This window comes from Peromyscus californicus, unplaced genomic scaffold, assembly GCF_007827085.1.
Source record: "Peromyscus californicus insignis strain IS unplaced genomic scaffold, ASM782708v3 Scaffold_11__1_contigs__length_118956290, whole genome shotgun sequence".
NCBI classification, from domain to species: domain Eukaryota; kingdom Metazoa; phylum Chordata; class Mammalia; order Rodentia; family Cricetidae; genus Peromyscus; species Peromyscus californicus.
Window position 1 is genome coordinate 116751204 of NW_026294402.1, and position 22488 is coordinate 116773691.

Below are 22488 nucleotides of genomic sequence, written 5' to 3' on the forward strand. Positions count from 1 at the left end.
GTACATGTGTGCTCATGCTTGTGCATGTGTGTAGGCTAGAGTGCAGCTTGCAGAAGTTGGTTCTGTCTGTCCAGTATTGAACTCAGATGGTCAGGCTTGGTGGCAAGTGCCTTTACCTACTGAGCCACCTCAGTTGGCCCTTGGCTTACCATTTTAAGCCACTTCCAAACAAACTGGAATTCATATGAACAATTTGTTGCAGCAAGAGGCATTTTAAAATTTGAAACAAGACAATAAAGAAGTCACTGGTTTTGCCATAAAATTCACTTCTGTCTACACAGAATAAGGTAATAGAGTAGAGTACTGCCTATGGGTGGTAATGGGAGATCTAATAAATTAACAAAAATTAATGTTTATGAACCATTGAAATTAGTTTGAAACCTTGGATGATCTTATTCTTGGTTGCGTCCTGTGGATCCTAAAAGGTTTTTCTTTTCTTGAGACCTCAGATCAGCTCTTTGACAAATTGCCTTTCCTGGGCATTTTCAGCACTTTAATTAATGACACTTTGACAAACCTACTAAGTAAATGGTTATCCATGGAGGACCCTTCAGCATCAGCCTTCTTCTCCTTAGCTTGCAGAAGGTACTTCCCTTCTTCCCAGTTATAACGACTCAGACAGTGTCTCCCTGAGTCAGCTAAGCAAGTGCTCTTCCCTCTGCTGCTCTCTGCCTCTGCAGGAGCCTTGGTCTGTGGCTGCCCATGACCTTCTTTGGTTCCCCTTCTCACCCTGTGACATATCTGAAAGCTGCTGCTGGGCTCTTTCTGGAGGATCCTATTTTCTTTACCCATTTGTAAGGTTCTAATGACAGGGGTGGTGTGGTGTCCTCCACTAAGGCACAAACTGTCGCTTAATAAAAGTGACTCAATGTTCTTGCCCCCAGCCCAAAAGAGCTGTGTACCCGCTCAAAACACAGAGCACAGAGATCAGCCTTCAACAATATATTTCAAGGAATGTGGCCTGTTCATAGATCTCTTAATGCAAAACTACATTGAATAATTATAAACAGAAAACAAAAATTATAGTAATCTCTTTCTTGGGTTATAAAAGCAGTACATATTCACTGACACATTCTAAAAGAACAGGAAATAATAAAGAAGGAAAATACATTCTTTTTAAGACTATTACTGATTTAACATTTTAGATTCTTACAGTATATACATTCAAACAAAGTACATAGTTATTAAAAGTTGGGATGGTATGCTATGAGACTTAGTGAATGAATTTTGTGTGTGTGGCGGGGCATGTGCATGTGGAGGCTAGAGGTTGGCAGGCCAGGAAACCCCAGTAACCCACTTGTTTTTACCTCCCTGGTGCTGGGATTACATATGTGCAACCACGTCTGGCTTTTTACATGGGTTTTGGGCATTGATGGTGCTTATATGACAAGTACTTTACTGAGCTGTCTACGTAGCCTCTGAACTGGTTTTATTTAGCATTATACAACATAATGTTAATACTGGGTAGACTGATTTATTTCACCATTTCTATATTCACGTTATTTCTGAGTTTTGGCATATTTAAACATTATTGAACATTATAAAATGTAAAGTATTTGTCCTCGTCTTTATTTTAGACACATTTAGAACAAGTTAGTTGTCCCTTATCTGAAAAGCTTGGGACCAGAACTATATTTTGGAGCTTGTTTTCTTTTTGTTTATTTGTTTGAGGGTTTTTAGAATGTCTGAATAAATATCATATTTGAAGGGTGAGATCCAACTCTAAACTTAAAACTCATTTATGTTTCATGCACAACTTAGATACATCCTGAAGATAATTTTGCAAAATTTGTAAGTTTGTTTGTGAAAATTAGTTTCATGGTGTGAAATTGTCTCCTGTGCCACTTGGATGGTTTGGGAGCATTTCAAGTTGTGGGGCTAGAGATGTCTAACCTGTGATAAGGCTACTAAATCAAGGACATTATTTTTGTTAAGGTTTTTGATACATACACTGTGAAATTGCTATTTAGAAAGTTAGCATTCAGCCCTACCCCTGCAAGAAAATTCTAGTGATTCTGTTAAGTCAGAATCAGCCAATACTTTTAGTCTGCAGATGAATTTTCTTTTTCTGTTCCAGCATTCTTTTATGACCATTTTTAAATGGCCATCTTCATCCAAAATCAGAGAAAGAAGGGATAGAGAGTTAAAATGAATTTGACAGTGTTTGTACAGGCTTTAAAGGAGAGGAGTTTTAAAATATTAAATTTAAAATTTCCCGTGACTTCCAATTTACATTGTGTGTTCCTGGGAAGAGTGAGTAATGGTGGGTTGGCTTTTCTATTTTGTAGTAATTTCCACATATAAGCTTTTGTTTAAGTCATTATTTGTTATGTAAGCACCTATGCCAGATCTGTCACCACACCAGTTTAAGCTCACTTACCCTCAGGTGGAAGTGATGGCATGCTTAGCCAAGAGGCAGGTTCTACTGAGGTGGTTGCTGCTCACCGGCTTGTGACTTGGTGTCAGAGCCACCTCCACAGGTACCAGCTCTGCTCTGCCTCACCTGCTCAGCATTATTGGCACTGGCCTGGCTTCTCTGTATGTTCCAGTTACAACTTGGTCTGCTTAGACAAGAGAAAGATTACTTAAGCTGGCACTCTGGTGATTAATCTGCATTGACCACACAGTAGCTGCCTTGAGAGACTGGAGCAGGCCTCTGAGATGGCATTGCTGTCTTGTCAAGGGCTAAGAGTCCATTACAGTTGCCTACTGAAAAGGAAATTTAGAACATGATACAAAGTCTATTGATGTCATTCTTGTTCAGGTCTTGTTTAGCAGCCATATTGTTGAGGTGTCAGAGTAGAGCTTCCCTGTCATTTCTGGGGGACATGATCACAGAGTAGATTTTCTGGTCTTCTTAACAGGCTTTCTGTCCTCTCTTCCATGATGTTCCATGAGCCTTGTGCAAGAGTTGTGCTGTAGATGTATCCATTGGAGCTGGGCACCTCAAGATCAGTTGTTTTCTCTGCAATTTGATCATTTGTGGTTTCCTGTCATGGTCTCTGAAATCTCATGGGGCCCCACCCCTCGGCAAAGAACTATAGTCAACTAAGGGATGCTGAGAGAATGAGCGGAAGAATTCATCTTCTCAGGGACCCTAATTGGTTGTCCATTACCAAGTGGTCAGCCCAGAAATCATAACATACAAGTAACATAACATTTAATGAACCTAGTAGGGTGTGTGTGTGTGTGTGTATAAAATGTATGTATCAGTAACAAAAAATAAGAGCCATGAATTTGAGAGGGAGTAAAGGGAGTCTTGGGAAGGGTTGGGGGGAGGAAAGGGAAAGGGAGAAATATTGTAATTGTATTTTAATTAAAACAAACAAGAAAACTTGGAGCATACTTAGGCATTACCTTACTTTGCAAAGTCCTTAGATTTGGAGGTATAACTTTGCCTGTTAGGACATTTCTAATAGGATTTATTGGCTTAACTCTTAATTACAATGCCACAGAGATTCCATCCAGTGAGTGCAGACTGAAGCTGTTGTAACCCCATAGTAATTTCAGCACCCTCCACCCCCAGTCCAGCACTCTAGTTCTTCCATGACTTAGGGCCCATTGACCTATTGTGGGTTTTGGTCTTTGATTTATAGCTTGTATTGTCATTCCCGGGAGGAGGGAGCACACTCTTAGAAAACTGTAGTATTGCTTGCTTTGGTTAAAAAGAACCGTAGAGAATATATGATAGGGCTGTGCTCACTGTGCTTGATCTGAGGTTCCTGATATTACTGAAGGATTTCATTATAGTCTTCCTCTCAACCACTGTATCACTTTTTGTTGATAAAGTTTTAGCAAAAAGGCAGATCACCTTGGTAATATTCACTGAGTGTTATCTGTACCATGACTTCAGTTGGCTCTTTATAGGTGTATGTTTCAGTCTGGTTGATCCCATGAGTAAGGATTGTAATTTTTATTTTTTGATATTTGTGAAAAGAAAATACCAGCTTGTTTCTATGGGAAAGAAGGTTAAATTCAATGTCAGTTCAGCTTTGCAAAAACAGATCTTTTGGTTGTCTGTATAATGTGAAGAACTACTGGCCTAGTTTGAGTTTTTTCTGGTAGTTAATACTTGTGAGAGATTTTGTGTAGAATCTAGAATATTGATTGTCTCATTTGAGGGAATGTTATATTCTAAACAAAATGTTGAGAGACTTAGGGGTAGCCTGATTTTTGCACATGGCCTATTTTGTTTGATTCTCAGCAAGCTGTGAGTTTGTTCAGTTGTGTGCAGTGCCGTCTTTGATCACCTCTCCTAGGGGAGAAGAGTTGGAGGAGGTCTGTTTGACCCAAAGACCTCACTGCTGCAGTGGTGATGTCAACAAAAAGTTCAGCGCTTCAGTGAGAGTAATCGTGGCTTCCAAACTGGCAGTCAGTTTAGCAGAGGCTGCTTCTACAACTGTTTCAGCAGCTTGCAAAGTGTGTGTAGGGCCACCCACACTTCCTTCCTCCTCTCCAGCCACACCTCTATGCTCTATGCTCATTTCTGCTTGCTTGAGCTGGGAGAGCATCAGTACATTCTTGTAACACCTACCAGCACTTGTTTCTCAAACGGGAGTTTCCATATTCCAAACACTCTTGACTTAGCCTGCTTCATTTAGGTCTAGCCTAGGTGTGTACATGTGTGAGCATGTGCCTTGCAACAAGGCTGCTTTAAAGGGACTGGTTTCAGTGATGCTTTCTCTTCAGAAAGATGTTGGCTCAATTATGGAGTTGTTAAAGATACTGATTTTGAAGAGCTTAGCACGAGAAAAAGTTTATTTATATTCTACAAAGACAGGATTGCATTTAAGGTATTGGCTTTGTAAGAGTGTCTCAGTTTGGTGTCATCCTCCAAGATAGATTGCAGGTGAGTTTTTCCTTTTGCAGTTTTGCATTTTCCAAATTTGATAAAGTAAACTATTAGTTTATTCAGTTTGTTTTTGGGAGAGAAATATTTAAATAGTTAAAAAGCCCCCTCTCTATCCATGACAGTCTTTCTCTGTTGCCTTGTGTATTTCTGCTAGTGTATTTTAAAAATTGTATCTGGCTATGTACCTAGAGAACAGCTGCAAAGCTGTCCTGTCTGATTTATTACCAGAGAAGAGATGCAGATGATTTTTTTCTTAGTATATTCCCCACTCTTTTTGCCAACCTATATATTATAATTGAATTTTTCTGAAACCTAAACAGATATTTTTTTTTCATAATTGAAATTACAATACTAGAACAAAGGTGAGTGCTCTAGACCACAGTGAATGGGAGCTGTATAAATGTGAGAGTGCCATAGCTAACAGTGCTGATGTTACTGCTGATACTGCAGCCCCTTTTTACTCTTTTTAAAAAGTATTGTAATTTCATGTGCATTGTGTTTTTGTCTGCATGTATGTCCATATGAGGGTGTTGGATACCCTGGAACTGGAGTTACAGACAGTTGTGAGCTGCCATGTGGGTGCTGGGAATTGAACCTGGGTCCTCTGGAAGAGCAGCTAGTGCTCTTAACCACTAAGCCATCTCTCCAGTCCCCCCTCTTTTACTCTTGAAGTTAAAGCTTTCCATTCTGTACTTTCCAGCTTTGCTAGAAGAGTCTATTACTTTAAGATGGCATGATGATGCAGCCCTATAATCTTGGCATGTGAGAGGCTGAGGCAGGAGGATCTTGAGTGGAGGCCAGCCTGGGCTACATAATGATACTAAATCAAATAATGGGATGGGAGAAGCAAATACTTAGGTTTTTTTTTTAAGACATTTTATTGAAAATCAGATTTTAGTGTTTAGTTAGCATTGTTATTTTCTGTATCTCAAGATTTTTACAGCACTGGTTTTCCAGTTTGATGTGTTAGGAAAGCAAGAGAGGAGCGCTAGTTCAGTGAGCTCTTCTCTTGTAGTAGATGAACACTAGAAGGGAACAGCAGGAATACTGCAGCTCAGCATGCTAAACAGTGTAATTGTATAACTTATTTGATCTGAACAGCCCTTAAAAGCTTATTTTTATTGCCTTTAATTGTGTGCATGTGAGTGCAGGTGCCACAGAGAGCTTGAGTTTCAGATGGTTTTGGAGTTACAGGTGGTTGTGAGCCATTTGACATGAGTTGTTGGGAACTGAGCTTAGGTCCTCTGCAGGAGCAGTAAGAGCGCTTAACTGCTGAGCCATCTCTCCAGCTCCCTTCACAGCCTTTAAAGTTTGTGTGTTTGATTTAGTTTGATTTGGGGATGAAACATGGTGGTATTTTATACAAACCATGCTGGCCTTCAGACTCTCAATCCTTCTTCCTCTGCCTTCTGAGGTGTTGGGCTTACAGACAGGGCTGTGTTCTTGTTACTGACATTGTCTAGTGAGGAAATTAACTGTACAGAAAGGCCAGGTAACTTGCTGAGAGCCTGTGGCTTGTGATTGGTGGTCTGGATTCATATCGGATAGTTTTCAGAACCAGTGCTTAACCACTAACCACGATGCTGCCTTGCCACAAAAACTGAATGGCTGTTGGAGAGAGAAGCAGGCAGGGGTAGTGGGAGGAGCTTTCATGTCCTACTTGGGGCTCAAGGGGCAGGCAGGCAGGTCTATCTGTACAGATCTCCAGACCTCTATGGTTAACTAGCACTGGAATTAAAGGCGTGTGACACTACTGCCTGGCTCTGTTCCCAGTGTGGCCTTGAAATCACAGAGATCTGGGTGGATCTCTGCCTCCTGAATGCTAGGATTAAAGGCATTGCTACCACTGCCTGACTTCTATGTTTAATATAGTGGCTGGCTTTTCCCTCTGATCCCCAGATAAGCTTTATTGGGGTGCACAAGTAAAATATCACCACATGTGGGCTTACTGATTGCCCAGACACTCAGTACCTTTAGCGTGGAGTGTGAGTTGTGTTGGCCTACCAGGAACATTCAGGCTTTTCACTTATTTGTGTGGTGTTTCAGGTTTGTGAAAACACATAAGCCCACCTTGGAAAGGACCCCTTACTGTGCTAGGACTGGGAACAGTGCAGCTACTTTGCTTGTAGTGATAGTTTTGTTTATGTCTGGTAGTCGACATGAAGATGTTTTGTGTGCTGCCTGTTGGTGGCATCATAATGCATTTCTGCCTTGCTTAGAAGAGTGTTTTATGCAGGTTCCTCTCCTCAGCTGCTATAGTAGGAGCTTGGTGAGCTTGTCTAGGGGCTGCTGGAGGTGAGATAGACTTTATAGGCAGGCTAAGCAGGATCCTAGGCAGAGATCGCTCAGATAAGTTGAGCTTTGTTGTGCCTACCTTACCAGGTGCATAGTCAGGATTCAACAGATACAGGTTCAGGACCTTTTACCCCGGAGGTCTTTAGAAAACGGCTAGTGTTCTTTGCCACGATTTCCTTAAAGCTGTGATTCAAGCTAGGACTGAGGCTGGGGGACTAGGGCCAGGCCTGGGGCTGGGGGCTTGGGCTGGGACTGGGGCTGGGTCTAGGGCGAGGGATGGGGCGCCAGGGCGGGCCTGGAAGGCTGCAGGCTGGGGATTGGGACTTAGTGACAGAGAACTTGCCTAACATGAGCTTCAGCCTCTAGGAGTGGAGGGGAAAGGGGAAATGAATAGAGGGGAGAAAGAGAATAGGAGGAGACTGGGTCACTGAGGACAGATTTGCTGTTTTCTGGTTTGTCCTGCCCTAGAATATATAGTTTTACTTTAAGCAAAATTGAAACAAATAGAATACACTAAAATCATTTTCTGTATTTTTCTTTAGGAGAAAGAAGCAACTAACAAGTAGTAGTAACAGAGTAATTTGGCATGCGGTTTGCAAGGTATGGCCTGGAGCCGGCACAGACTCACCTACACCTCTCACAGCTACCTCTCAACACTAGTGCGGTGCCTGGCGTGACAGAGGCACTGAGATCCTCAGAGATCAACAATTTCTAAGTTGTGTGTATGTATGTACATGTTTGCTGTATGCATGTGTGAAGGCCAGAGGTCATCATTAGTGTCTTCCTTGATCATTATTCAGCTGATCCCCCCAAATTTAAACATTTATTTATTTATTTACTCTGTGTGTGTGTATGTGTGCGCGCGCGCCAATACACGCACGCACAGACATTCCACAGCTGTCTCTTTTGAAGGTCAGAGGACAAGTTCTGGGAGTCTATTCTTTATTTTTATCATGTGAGTTCTAAAGATAGAGCTCAGGTTGTCAAGCAAAGACCTTTACCCTCTAAGCCACCTCACTGGCCCTCTCCACCTTATTTTTTGAGACAGACTCTCACTGAACCTAAAGCTCATTGATTTGGCTAGGCTGGCTGGCTAGCCAGTGAGCATGAGCTCAGGGATCCACCTGTCTGCCCACCTACTCTCCAGCCTTGACATGCTGAGGTGACATTGTGAGCCACTGTGTCCAGCTTCTATGTGGATGCTGGAGATTGAACTCAGATCCTTCTGCTGTGTGCAAGCGCTTTACCCACTGGGCCTTTTCCTCAACCCTAGGTTAACTTTAAAAATCCTCAGATTCATTTATCTAATCTGATCTATTTGCCACTTTTCAGGAATACATCTAAGCAAAGATAATAGAGGAAAAGAATAAAGATGAAAAAAATGGGGCAGACAGCCCAAGAAGCCTGTTTGAAGGTGAAAGTTGAATTTGCAAAAATATGCAACGTACACTTAGACAGGTAGGAACAGCTGAACCCGCAGAGTTAATTGAAGTTAAACAGAGTCTTTGGCCAAATATTTATGAATTGAAGCTTCTTTGGGGGAACTGCTGTCCAAATGCAGAAACACTTCAATTTAGATTTCTCTATTTATTCTGGTCATTGAAATTATTAGTTCAGATGAACAAGGTTAATAAAGAGTACAGAAGAAATTGGCTCTTTTTCTAACATCTTTCTTACTAGGTTTTTGTTTGTTTGTTTGTTTGTTTTTTAAGATTTTATGGGCTGTAGAGATGGCTCAGCAGTTAAGAGCACTGAGGTCCTGAGTTCAATTCCCAGCACCCACATGATGGCTCATAGCCGTCTATAGTGGGATCCAGTGCCCTCTTATGACATGCAGACAGAGCACTCTTATATATAATATATATAAATAAATATTTTATTTTATTTTGTATGTGTCTGTCTGTCTGTGAGTCAGTCTCTCTGTGTGTGTGTGTGTGTGTGTGTGTGCTCCTGAGTATAGGTGCCCATGAAGTCCAGAATAGGGTGTCAGATCCCCTGGAACTGGAGTTAACACTGGTTTTGGGAACCAAACTCAGGTCTGCTGCAAGAGCAGTAAGCATTCTTAACTGCTGAGCCATCTCTCATGCTCCTATACTAGCTTATTCAGTAAAAATCTTAGTAGAAACAGGACTAATTCAGTTTTGTTCTGTCAGTTTACAGAGAAACAGCACAGCAGGTTGTTTTAAAACAGTGACAGGTGTCAGATGCCCTGTTGAATCCAACTCCTCCTTATCCTAGCCCTGCAGCCTAGGCCAACTTACTTCTTTTTGTGTGTGTGTGTGTGTGCCTCAAAATAGGGTGAGTCATCCCTGTCTCTAAGCAGTTGTGAATCTGGGAAAGGATCATGTAAAGCTTGGTATGTGGCTGTTGTGCAGTGCTCATTCAGAACGGCAGTGCTGAGTGTGGTGACAGTGACTTCTAAAATATGGAACATGCTAGTGATCATGTTATTGTTGGCCTATTAAGTTTATTGTCTGTAAATTTTTGAGGTGGCCCTAAGTAAGTGATTTGGGTAATTTTGGAAGTGTGATAATATGATAATGATTCCATGCGTCTTTTTCATAATTGATTTAAACGCTTACTGTCTCAGTGTCCCAAGTGTAATGTGACTGGAGTTGTCAGATTCATCGAGTGGGCCTTGAAAGCTGAGGATGTAGCTCAGTGGCAGAGTGCCTTCCAATGCTAGACTTTGGGGTTGATCTCCAATACGGGCTTTGAAATCTGAGTTATGTTGGATTTTAGCTTTAATACCACCTGTCACTAGTTTGTAGAGTTTCCTTGGCTTCAAAATGAAACAATCTGACCTCAGGTACCAGTGACACAATACAGTCTCACTTCTGTGAATGTCTGTGGTAGGATTTCAATAAGCATGGGCTTTTCTTCTGATCTTTGAAATAACAGTGAAACGTAAAGGAATGTAATGCTAGTGCTTTAATGCATTACTTCCCTAGTGTGCCTAAGTTTTAGTTTGAGGTTATGTGCACCGCTATCATTAAACAGCACAGATAGTGTGTCTGCTTTTATAGCACATAGCTGGGAACATGTTCACCAAAGTAATTTGTGCACATTAATAGGCCACAACTTGTCTAGGAGGTAAGCACACTCTTCACTGGCTTCTGGTACTCATTTCTAAAGTGGTGGTTCAGCTTATAGGATTTAAAGTGATATTTTAACTGGTATAATTTTATATATTTGTTTTTTCCTGAGTCAAGGTCGTTTATAAGAACATATTTCTATGTTAGAGGTTTGTATTAGAAAGGTTGAAAATTTTAAGCATGATATGAAATTGATTTCTAAAACCAAACACTCTTTGAGACTTAGATGGTCTGTAAGAGTGCATGCCTATGTACTCTGAGAAAGTGAGCAACCATGGCAGTTTAATTAAGTACCTGCTCTGTCCAAGGACTGTCTAATCCCTGCTGTCATGAAGCAGATAGTTGCTTGGTAAACATTTTGGGAAATAAGTTGCATTTCAAATGTAATAAGATAGTTTTGATTGTCCTCTTTGCATAAGTATTGATTTAGATTTGGGGAGATGGAGAAAATGGTCTTCAGAAACCTTTAGATACTCACAGATTACATGGTATCACTTGGAGATGCACGGACAGAAGGTAAGAGAAGGCTGTGCCGAAGGGGCTTTTGTGCACCTTCTGCAAGTATGGCTAGTCTCTGGATGACAGGAGACGGTTGCTGGATTTCTGACTATGTGTTTATTCTATGTTTCCCTTTCTTGTGAATGCTCACCATGTTTTTAAAGACTGATAGAATTTTACCTCTGGGTAATATTTATCATTTAAGCATAGCTTATCAAACTTGCCAGTTTCTTATTTCTGATGCCCCTCTACCCCCACCCCAATGCTTCCAATGAACTGCTACTTTTTGTTTGTGGAATGTGGTACTTAACTTCTCAACTTCTATTTTGAATTGTAAACTCTTAAGTATATAAATAGGTTTTTAATAATGACCATGATTCATTTTGTATCTCAGTTGACTTAAGGCTCTCAAAATAAAACAAACAAACAAATAATTGGAAAGAAAGAAAATCTACGTGTTGACTGTCTCTCTTGTTTTACAGGTATCCATTGCTATGATGATAATGAAGGCCTTATTCCCAGCAGACACGCTCGTATGAGAAGACCTACTTCAAGCACTTTAAGTATTTTTCCCTTTGTTGCACCAGCATGGCAGGGTTCAAGCGAGGATATGATGGAAAAATTGCTGGATTATATGATCTGGATAAAACCTTGGGTCGAGGTCATTTTGCCGTGGTTAAGCTTGCCAGGCATGTGTTTACAGGAGAAAAGGTGGCAGTGAAAGTGATTGACAAGACGAAGCTAGACACCCTAGCTACTGGCCATCTGTTCCAGGAAGTGAGATGCATGAAGCTAGTGCAGCACCCAAACATTGTCCGTCTTTATGAAGTCATAGACACCCAGACCAAACTGTATCTCATTCTAGAATTGGGAGATGGAGGAGATATGTTTGATTACATAATGAAACACGAGGAGGGTCTTAATGAAGACTTGGCCAAGAAGTATTTTGCTCAGATAGTTCATGCTATATCTTACTGCCATAAACTCCATGTGGTTCATAGAGACTTAAAACCAGAGAATGTAGTCTTCTTTGAAAAACAAGGTCTTGTGAAGTTGACAGACTTTGGCTTCAGCAACAAATTCCAGCCAGGAAAGAAGCTTACTACAAGCTGTGGATCTCTTGCCTACTCTGCTCCGGAGATCCTGCTTGGTGATGAGTATGACGCCCCTGCAGTAGGTAGGTGAATGCCCAGGGCCACCCGCTGAGGCTCTGCCAGCTGCTGTTAGCTGGTTGAGTTGGTTGTTTATAACTGAAAATAATTCCAAAGAGAATTTTGATTGTATGTGTTTTACTTAACAAATTTGGTTTCATGAATAACGTGTGTTCCTAAGCCAACAGGCAGGTTATTGAAACTTATAAGGGCAAATGTCTAAGAGTATTTTCAAGACAAAGATAATGAGAGTATTGTTGAAAGGAACCTCTCAGGGCACCCATTGTAGCTTTTTTCTTAAAGTGTAAATTCACTTCCTTCTTGTCTTCTTAAATTGTTTTCTGGCAGTGGCCCTGGCTGTCCTTTTCCTTCAAATGTCCTTTAACAGTCATGTCACACCCACATTGGGGCAATAACATGAATATTACAGTATTAAGAATTAGAGATTGGACTCAAGCTAACTGTGACCCTGAATACGTAACTGACCTCCCTGCTTGCTTCTTCATTTGTAAAATGGATAGCTTTCCTGTGCCGCCATTTTGTTTGCTTTCTCATTGTTCAGATGGGAACTTTGCCCCAGTGCCACAGAAACGAAGGGCAGAAGGGGGAAACTGCTGTGCCACATGCCTGTCTCTGTAGGGTTATGGTAGGAGCAGCCCTTAGCATTCCCAGCTGCCCTTGCCTTCTCCCCTAGCATCCTGTGTACCCTTGTGCAGAATCACCTGTCTGTGGTGGAAGCACTTGCTGCTTTTCAGGTTCCATCAGCTTTGTCCCCTTGGGACTGTATCAGTTGTGAAGGTCATACAAGAAATTGTTTTGACTTGAAAGAATTTGTTGAACTGAAGGTGTCGTCAGCTTTAAATTTATTTACTCTCAGAGAAGTGTATTCTGACATTACATGCACGTGACATCAGACTTCATAGACTAGTGTTACAGTGTGAACTGCACGCAAAAGGTAAGTGCTGACAACAACATGCTAACATGTTAGATTGCCTATGTCACAGTAAAACACACTGGCGAGACACTGGGTTCCCTGTTAGACTGTCGTGTTCTGGAAAAGAAGGGACAGTGGCTGGCCTCTCCCTTCAGAGCCAACCAGGTTTCACTGCAGCCTTTTGTTAGCGTATTTGAGCCAAAGATTTTGGTGAGTAAAGCCATTTAAATCAGAAAATAAAGCTGGGTTGACAGAATAGCATGGATGTAAATATGTAAGATGCCTTCCTGCTTTCCACATCTGAAGTGAGACCAAGTCAAATGTTGTGAAATCAGGAACTGTTACATAATTTAGAAGACAGTTTGACAATACCTTGGTAAAGAAAGATGTATACATCACATGACCAAGTAGCTTGTGTGTGTGTGTGTGTGTGTGTGTGTGTGTGTGTGTGTGTGTGTGTGCGTGCGTGCGCGCGCGCACAGGAGGATGAAATACTGGTCTGGTGGTGGCGGCGATGGTGCACATATCTTTAATCTCAGCACTTGGGAGGCAGAGGCAGGCAGATCTTGGAGTTTGAGGTCAGCTTGGTCTACAGAGCGAGTTCCAGAACAGCCAGGACTACAGAGAGAAACCCTGTCTGGGAGGGTGTGGGGTGTGCATGGGGAGAGGCTTTACAACAGCCTTGTGCATACCTGGCCCAGGCACATCCCCCCCACTCAAGAAGCATGATTACATTGCTGCTGAATAAATTGTTCAGTATCCTCTGAATTTTGTAGGTTGGTGAAAATGCAGCACGTGTGTCATAGTGATGGCTTTCCTTAAGTGTATGTAAGGGCAGAAAGCAAATGTGTAAAGCACAATGTGATGGCATGTGTTGAGGGGCTATGCATATACCACAGAATGAACACAGGAAGTTTTGTATTTCTGTTCTATTTGGTATTTGGCATTTCTACACTGATGCTCTGGCATTTTCATTGTATATTCTCTTCTTCTCCCCCTTCCCCTCCTCTTCCTCTCTTCTTTGTCCTCCGTCTATCCTAAATATTGCATAATGAAACTTAAGAAAAGTTAAACAAAAAGAAAATGTTTGGGAGAATGTTGCCCAAGCTGGCGGATGGTTACCTTGTGTTGGTGAAGTGTGCAGTGGTTTGGGTTCATAGGTTACTTCTTTATCTTTATTATTTGTGTTGGTTTTAACTGACCCTGTGCAATGTGATAGGGATAAGTACAAAATTGCTCTCATGAATGAATGAACCAACAGTTTTCTTCCTGTTAACATGCTATCTGTTGTGCCAAAACTAGTGATGTTTTGGCAAAATGATCATAGGCAAACCCTGCCACTGTGAAATTGGCAGATGTTGCTGGGTGAAGACGTGGGCTCTGCAGTTCTTTCTTTGCCTTAAGGCTTAGCTCTATTTTCATTTTATTTTTCAGGGAATCAGATTGGTTTTAATTATTAGCTACACCTTTGTTTTCTGTGTAAATTTTCCTTTCCCTGATACTTTCCAGGCTTGAGTTGCCCCTCTTTTATGGTGTCTTGGAAACTTCTTTAGTGCCTTCATTTCTGATGCGCATTAAACTGGGGCTGCCCTCTGCTGCAGTCTCTGCCCTCCCAAGCATCTCATTGTGGAGATATTGTTCCACTGTTTGATTTCCTGTTGTGCATTAAAGCCATTTAGAATGAGTTCTTTTTTTAATTCAAGGGCATAAAATTTGCCTTTTAGCTTATTGGTTTTTAATATCTAATTTTAGTTCATTGAAGTTAATGAATATACCCAATTGGGTTTTGCTTTGGGGAATATTTTTGGATTTTTTTTCTCATTGGCTTGATCATAGTAATTTTTACAGTGGTTACTTGAGAGTTCCCTGTGTGATTAAAGTGTTTGTGTTTTGGGTGCATGAAGAGTTTTATACATGAAGGTGTCCATTGTGTGATCTGTTCCTCTGTAGCCTCTGTCTTTCCCAAAGGAATGATGGCATTTCCCACTCTGTGAATTGTTAGGATTAGCTTTCGCTTTGTGCATGCTGCTTTTAAGCTGTGTGAAGTTTGAGTTATAAGTCTATTTCCCATGATGAGGTACACCTTTGCTGTTATAAAAACAACTTGTGTGTATGGTTACTCAGCTATACCTCAGTTCTGCTTATTCATCTGTACTTTAGTTATTATTGTTTAGGTTTATATCCTTTCAGTAATGTATAGCTTTTCCTTTTGCATATATTATGTGAGTGTTTTAAGGAGGTGAATTTAGTCTGTGTTATTGCTGGAATATTTGAATTGACTTGATTCTTTGTTGTTGTTCTCTTTTGTGTCATCTTTCCCCGTTTTGTTAGATTACCCGGGCTTCTTTTCCCAGTTGTTTTTTTGTTTCCTTTTCACTGGCTTTTGCTCTCACCGCCAGAGTTCCTCGTTGTCTATATTATTTCTCCTCTCCTGCAGTTAAGAAACTTTAGTAGTGGAATTTTGAGTTGCTTCTGTTTGTTTAATGTTACTTTTTACTTATTTTTACAAATGTCTTGTCTTCCCTGTCCTTCACTTGGATATTTATTTTTTTGTTTCTATTCTTTTCATAATCCTTTCATGGAGAATTTGTGAATGGTCTATATCTTTGTCTTACCTAAAAATGTACTCACAATGATACTTTTGCTGGTTATAGAAACACATTCTAATTAATTTTCCTCCTAACTTTTAGATGTTTTCTGCCATCCTTTTGCTTCTAAAGTGCCCAGCTGGGTATCTGGTGTGAGACTGGTTTTGTTTCTTGTCACTGGTTCTGTGTTACTCAGCTATGCTGTGTTTTCACTTGTCTATAAGCACTCCATTAAGTGGGTTTATCTGGGTGTTTATTCTTCTGCTTTGTGACCCTGAGTCTCCTTACACTCATTTTTCTTGGGTTTGAGGGGACATTAGTTGTTTGTTATCTTGTATTTCTGAGATTTTCAAATAGCTTACCTGTGAATATGTTTTCTTAGTGTCACAGTCTCCTTGTGGTGGATAGAGAAAAGCAGCTTGTGCACCTGAGTGCGAAGTCTTGGGTTTTGGACTTACTGTGTGGCAGATTTGGTATCTCCTTTAGGTGCCATCCTCTTTTGCCAGTGCCCACGGTCCATTTCTCCTGCCTAGACCAGAGGTCTGCTAGGGCTCCTATGTAGTTGGAAGGTAGAAAAATCAGAACACCATCACTTGGTTCAATTCCTTCCTGTGTCCAGTGTAAGTCTCTAGAAAGGAACACTATAGAAAGTCCTGTGAGCTGGATTTGGGATTCCTCCTTCATTGGATCCTACCTACAGCCCCTTTTCTTCCAAGTCTAGGGAGTGTGGGGGGTGGGGTCAAGGACTGACTGGATCACGTTCTGAAAACTAATGCTCCTTTCACCTCTGTGGGCTTCCAGACAGCAGTGTCAAGGTGACTTCTTGTTGTAGAGGAAAGAAAATGATGGTGTTTAGGAAAGCTCTGAAATCTCTTGTTGAAATCTTGGGAGAACTGTGGGGAGGTTGCAGGGCGGCAGTGGAGAGTGGGGTTACCCTGTGGAAGAGCAGGCAGGGGTACACTCGGACTAATGGGGAGGAGGGGCCTGACTGCTGGGAGTGTGGGAGTGGGGCTTCACAGGGATTTCTGGATACGCTTTTTTATTTCCCCAAACAGTGCTAGGAAAGCACTTACTCTTTAAACTGTGCTTTCAAGTTTTAGAACTCCAAGCTGTGAAACTCTGACATTGCTTAGGACTTCTCAACATCTCTAAAAGTTTCAAGTTAAAATTAAAATTGGCATTGAGACTTTTTAAAATCTCTTTTGAGGTTTGGAGTCTTCCTGGGATTTTACACTTCTTGATCTGAAAACTTGTAGTTGTTTTGTTTTTGTTTTTTAAAACTCTTTGGGGGCCTGCCACCCAACTCCCAAGCAAATACACAGAGACTTAGTCTTACTTTTGAATGCTCACCTTAGCTTGGCGTTTTTAGAGCCTGCTTTTCTAACTTAAATTATCCCATTTCTCTTTAACTACATTTTGCCTATGAGCCTTTTATGTTTTTCTTTATTCTATAATCATTCTTCTTACTCTGTGGCTGGCTGGGTGGCTAGCCCCTGTGTCTTCCTCTCCTCCTTTTCTCGATCCTCCTCTACTCTCTGGCCTAGATTTCTCCTCTATTTATTCTCTCTACCTAGCAGCCCTGCCTGTTTCTCTCTTCTGCCTAGCTTTTGGGCATTCAGGTCTTTATTAGACCAATCAGATATTTTAGGCAGGCAAAGTAACACAGCTTTACATAGTTAAACAAATGTAACGTGAAAGAATACAACACATCTTTGCAGCATTACAAATATTCCATGGCATAAATGAATGTAACACATCTTAAACTAATATTCCACAACAAAAACCTCAATATTAGATGTTTCCTAGTTTATGGACAACTATCTCAAAAACAAAGTAACTAGTCTCTGCATTAATTTTTTATGACCAGTTGTGGAGTAAATAGAATGAAATCTAAATTACTTTAAGCATGGCTTCATATTAATATAATTCAAAAGTTTAGCTTCAGATTAAGCATGTAGCTCTTTTGGGGGAAAATACCTGTGTATGTATACTCTGCAGTGTTTCTTATATTCATGGCTCTGCCTTTAATGATGATCATCCCATCATGAATGTGTGTACTCATACATATTAATAAACAAAAGGTAGAATTCTTCCTGAGTCTGTGCTCCATCCTGCATCTAAGTACTGATTTTACATGCTCTCTGTAAACTGGGATATAGCCAGGAGCAACCTCAGCCAGAGACCTGTGCATTGTGGTCCTTTACTGTGAGGGTTGAATGCTTTGTTCCTGTCCTCAGAAACAAGGCATGGATGTCTAACTGTTATTCCTAACAGTGTCCCAAAGCATAGTGGGAAGGAAGAAATAAAACTGTCTCTACTTGTAGTTGACATGGTTAACTACCTAGAAAATCTCAAGAAGTCTATGGAAAAATTACTAATAAATGAGTTCAGCTTACAGGACTTAAAAATCATAGAAATCTACAGTTCCATAAAACTGTAGAGGTCAAAATTTAAAATAGTAGTATTTATAATAAAATACATAGGCATGTGTGTGTGTCAACATATCTAACTGAAAGTGATGAAATGCTAATGGGAAAACCCAAAGATCTGAGTAGGTGAAGAGCATGCTCCATTCACTGACTGGGGAGTGCAGTGTAGATGTTCACCCTGTCCACAGTGATCGGATCAGCATAGCTCCCAGCAGATGCCACACAGCTCTTTACACATACATATCTTAAGTCTGTAGGGAAAGGCAGAGGGCCTAGAACAACTAACCTGGAAAAAAGTAGTAACCAGGATCATGGAGGAATCACTAATACAACCAGACTTAGGAAATTATGGCAGCTTCTTAGAAAACAACATGTACACTTAACCATGCAGCTCTGTAGTTACTCCTGGTGTGCACCGGAGAAAATAGCTGTGCTCACATAGACCCACAAGTCCACTAGTGGGGAAGAGCTACACTACCCACACCATGGGGTCTGTGCAGCAATAAAAGATGCCCACTCTCTCCACCTTATTCTTGAGACAAGAGTCTCTCACTGAGCCTCTGTATAGTCTGTTGCTGAAGGCAAGTATTCCCTTGGAGGGATTCCTGGATCTGGGTTGAGGCTGTAGTTTCAGGCAACCACCAATTATGTGGAAACAGTGTGATCCATTTCTTGTAAAATTTGTTAGGTCCTGGGCATTGTTTAGAGACTTTATCTTTTAGTCAGAAACAAAACCAGATTGCTTCTGGGCATCATGGCTCATGCCTGTAATCCCTAGCACTAGGGAAGCTGAGACAGGACTGTGGTGAATTTAAGGCTAACCTAGGCTGCATAGTGAATCACAGGCCATCCTGGACTATAGAGTGGTCAGCACAACTCTCAGGATTGGTTTCCTGTGCCTTCCTGACACAGGCACTCTCTCTCTGTCTATTAGGTGTTTCTGATTGCATCTGCTGTAGTCACTGCTGTTGATCATACTCTGGGCCTGGGTATATCTGTGGACTTTCTCATCTCCTGTTCCTTTGCCTGGAACAGAATAGTCTTGCCTAGGATTCTCCTGAATGTATGTCACCAGGCCTGTGAGGCCCTTGCCCATAGGTGGAGACCCCTGCATGGCCAGCTCTCTGGGCTCTGTTACCTCCTGCAGTTCCTGACACAAAAGCCCTCAAGACCACTGATGTAACTGCCTCAGTACTTCTTTTGGAGAGTCCCAGAATGCCTTGCTCTGTGCTGTGGCTGCTGTCCCATGGGGACATTTGGCCTTAGTTCCTGGCTGCCTCTGGCTGTAGGAGAAAGAGTATCTGAGGTGCTCTCTACTTTGGAAACCTGCCCTCAAGGGAATTTCTACAATGTTGGCTGCCATGGGAAAATGGGGAGAAAGAGTGAGTCTGGGACCTTTGCACACATGTTTTCCCACATGTTGGTTTTAGTTATATTTAACTTTCAGAAGGTTGTTTACATAGGCATACTAGGTCAGCTTTTAAAGCTGATCTCTTTCTTCCTCTTTAAAAAAATGTAAACTAAAAAATGAAAGTGCTGGTATTTATTTCATACTTGACTAGTCTTTGTGTTTAAAAAAAAATGTAGCTTAGTTGGTAGAGCACTTGCCTAACATGCACAAGACCCTGGGTTCAACCCCCCAGTGCTATGTAAAACTGGATTTTGTCCTGACAAGGCACTCTGGAATCCCAGCACTCAAGAGATGGAAGTGAGGTTCAGAAGTTAAAGATCATAACCTCTGCACCCCATCTTTCTTTTCCATATCATTGTGGACACGGGGCAGGCCAGAATTTCAGAAGCATTTTCAGAACAGGCAGGCAGCAGCCATTTTAACTTAGATGCAGAATGGATTCAATTTCATTCCAGGTCCCATGCTCACACACACACACACACACACACACACACACACACACACACACACACGCCTTTGTTGAGATGGGTTTGGTATGTAGTCCAGGCTGACCTCCAGCTCAAAACCGTCCTGTCTCAGCTTTGTGAGTGTGAGATTGTAAGAGTAGGACTGTGTTTTCTGTTGTTGGTTTTTTAAGCTATATTTATATTTATGTATGAAATGTAAGCCTTTTGACAAAGAAATTTTGACAAAGAAAATTTGACAGAAAAACTGGCTTGTAAAACAAAGAATTTAGTGGTTAGAGCAATTAAATTAAAACATTTGAAGTGCCATATTCTGTAGGTCTCTGATGTGTTCGAAGACCATCTATCTAAAATATATCTCTATTTGACCTTGAAAACATACCTAACATGGCCACAGATTTGATTGTTATAGATGACTAACTACTAACCTGAATTTCTTATTATCCTAAATAGCTTTCAAGGACTAGAACTTTACATTACATTTTTAAATGAGCTGCATAGGTATAATACCTTAAACGAGTAGAAACATATCTACAGTATATTCTAACAAAAATAACCTTAAATTTGTATCAGTATACAAAATACCTTAAACAAGAGTAGAAACATAATGCAGTATTTTCTAACAAAAAATCTTAAATTTGTATCAGTATAAAAAAATCCATCCAATGTAAGTATTTGAGATTAATAGTTGATTTCAAGTTTAAAAGTAGATTTAAAAATTTACACTTTTATCCTATCATTCCCATATCCCCCCATTTTCTTTCCAGAAAGAGATCCCTGAATCTAATCTCCTTTGCTTAGTTTTTTTTCCCCTGGCTGTGACCAGTAACAACTTGAAACCAACCCCTCCCCGCAAAAAATGGTAAACTCCCACTGAACAACCAGAACCACCCGCTCCACCTCTTGGGAATGTGGGTGTTGTGTTCCTAAAATTACTTCCTGTTGTCTGGGATGACAGCATCTCTAGGGAACTCTGAGAAAACTGAGGTAATGGTCAAGTCCTGGGGGAGCTAGCTGTGCTGTTTTTTTGTTCAGTCTCTGTGACGGGAAAGTGGAGGGCTTATCCAAAGTTCTGGCTAGCATAGTCTGTGAGGCTGGACCATCTCAGCTGGCAGAACCAAACTATAATATAAATTTCCAGCCATGCAATATGAAAGGATGGCATGCAATAATAAGTCATGAGGACTCTGTAGTGAACAAGATTTATCTTGTCTCATTCAGTCTTAGAACTGTTCCCATGTCAAAGGATCGGCTTATACGTCACCTGTCTTGTAGTTTTTCTTGGTTTCTTCCTTCATGTCTGTGGCCAAGATCAAATCTGGTCTTTATTAATTTTGAAGGAATCCATAGCTCTTTGTTTCTTGTGAAAACAAAGGCATAATCTCTTCCCCAATGTAACACATTTTCTGACTTCCACTCTGAAGTTAAGACATTCTTAAAATATATAGGCTGATCTAATTTAGTAGTTTTTTCCCCCCACAATCCAGTATCTCTAAGCAACTGCTGTTTTTTGTTCATTAGCATTTAAAAAAATTCAAAGTCAACAAAGCACCATATAGGATCTAGACGACCTGTGTATTTCCTATCCTTACGTTGCTTATTGTAGCTTATTTTTATATTACTTTACTCTTTCTTTAAAGATTTTACTTTATTATTTATAAAATGTTTATTTTTCTATGACTGTCTATGCCCAATTTCTTTTCTTTCTTCAGCATCTAAGGACATTTTTAAGCATACTGCATCTGTTCAGAGGTTTTTTTCAGTGGGGACCTGGGTTTACTAAGCACCTGCAGCATTCTTTGACCATGTGAGCCAAGCCTTAAGCTGTGGCTAGGCTACCTGCTGTGCTGCTTTGCTTAGTACATGCTGCTGGCACTCTGCCCCCTTCAGGTTCATGGGACCAGTGGTAGCCACACCTAACCATCCCAACTCTGGGAAGTTGCTGAGCCCGCTTTTCAGAGTCCCTGTGAGCATCAGCCAACTGTAGTGAGTGCTTGTGGAGAGGCCCAGATGGCGACTGCAGCACTGGCTGGCGTGACATCTTCTGTATTCTTGTGCCACACGTTGGAATGCCAAATGTAGTTGAACTTTCTTTGGGACTGCCAGCTCCCCAGTAATGACATAGAGACTTATTACTAATTATAAAAGCTTGGCCTTTAGCTTAGGCTTGTTCCCAACTAGCTCTTACAACTTGAATTAACCTGTTTCTATTAATCTGTGTTTTGCCATGTGGATTTTTACCTCTTCCATTCTGTGTGTCTGACTTGTTTTGCATCTCCCCACCTCTCTTCTTCTCAGAGTTCCTCTTTCCCCAGAAGTTCCACCTATTCTCTCCTGCCTAGCTGTTGGCCATTTAGCTCTTTATTAAACCAACCAGAAGGTGCCTTTCTGCACAGTGTGATCAAATATCCTGCAACAGCTGACTGGAAGGATAGTTTATTTGGGAGAGAAGAAATACCAGACCCCTTGCTATGCAGTGTGTCAAATGAATCCTAGTTCAACTAAGGGTTTGCATATGAAAATTTAAGGGGGAAATTGGAGCATTAATCTATGCTTGGCCTTTCTGAGCAGATAGAGTCTCATTAAACAGCTTAAGTAAGTAGGCACTGTAGAAGAAAGTGTTTAATCTTACAAGTGATTATAGTATTCATGATATAATATGAAACTATAGTGATCAAGATTGTGAAGGGTAAATATAATGAAAGAACAGAGTGGAAAGTCCATAAACAATACACATATATAGTCAGCTACTTCTCAGAGGAAAAGGTGCC

The 22488-nt window shown here is 40.9% G+C and overlaps 1 protein-coding gene across 3 annotated transcripts in view; it reads left to right on the forward strand.

The window, feature by feature from the left end:
- The window catches only part of Snrk (SNF related kinase), a 53321-nt gene that overhangs the window by 6677 nt on the left and 24156 nt on the right, over window positions 1-22488 (forward strand). The window contains exons 2-4 of one of the 3 annotated variants that reach the window (XM_052725235.1): window positions 7690-7747; window positions 8480-8605; window positions 11223-11917. In XM_052725235.1, coding sequence (XP_052581195.1) covers window positions 11329-11917 — 589 coding nt within the window. In that variant the 5' untranslated portion in view covers window positions 7690-7747; window positions 8480-8605; window positions 11223-11328. The remainder of the gene's footprint in view (window positions 1-7689; window positions 7748-8479; window positions 8606-11222; window positions 11918-22488) is intronic. The other 2 variants (XM_052725221.1, XM_052725230.1) reach the window with 2 other exon arrangements.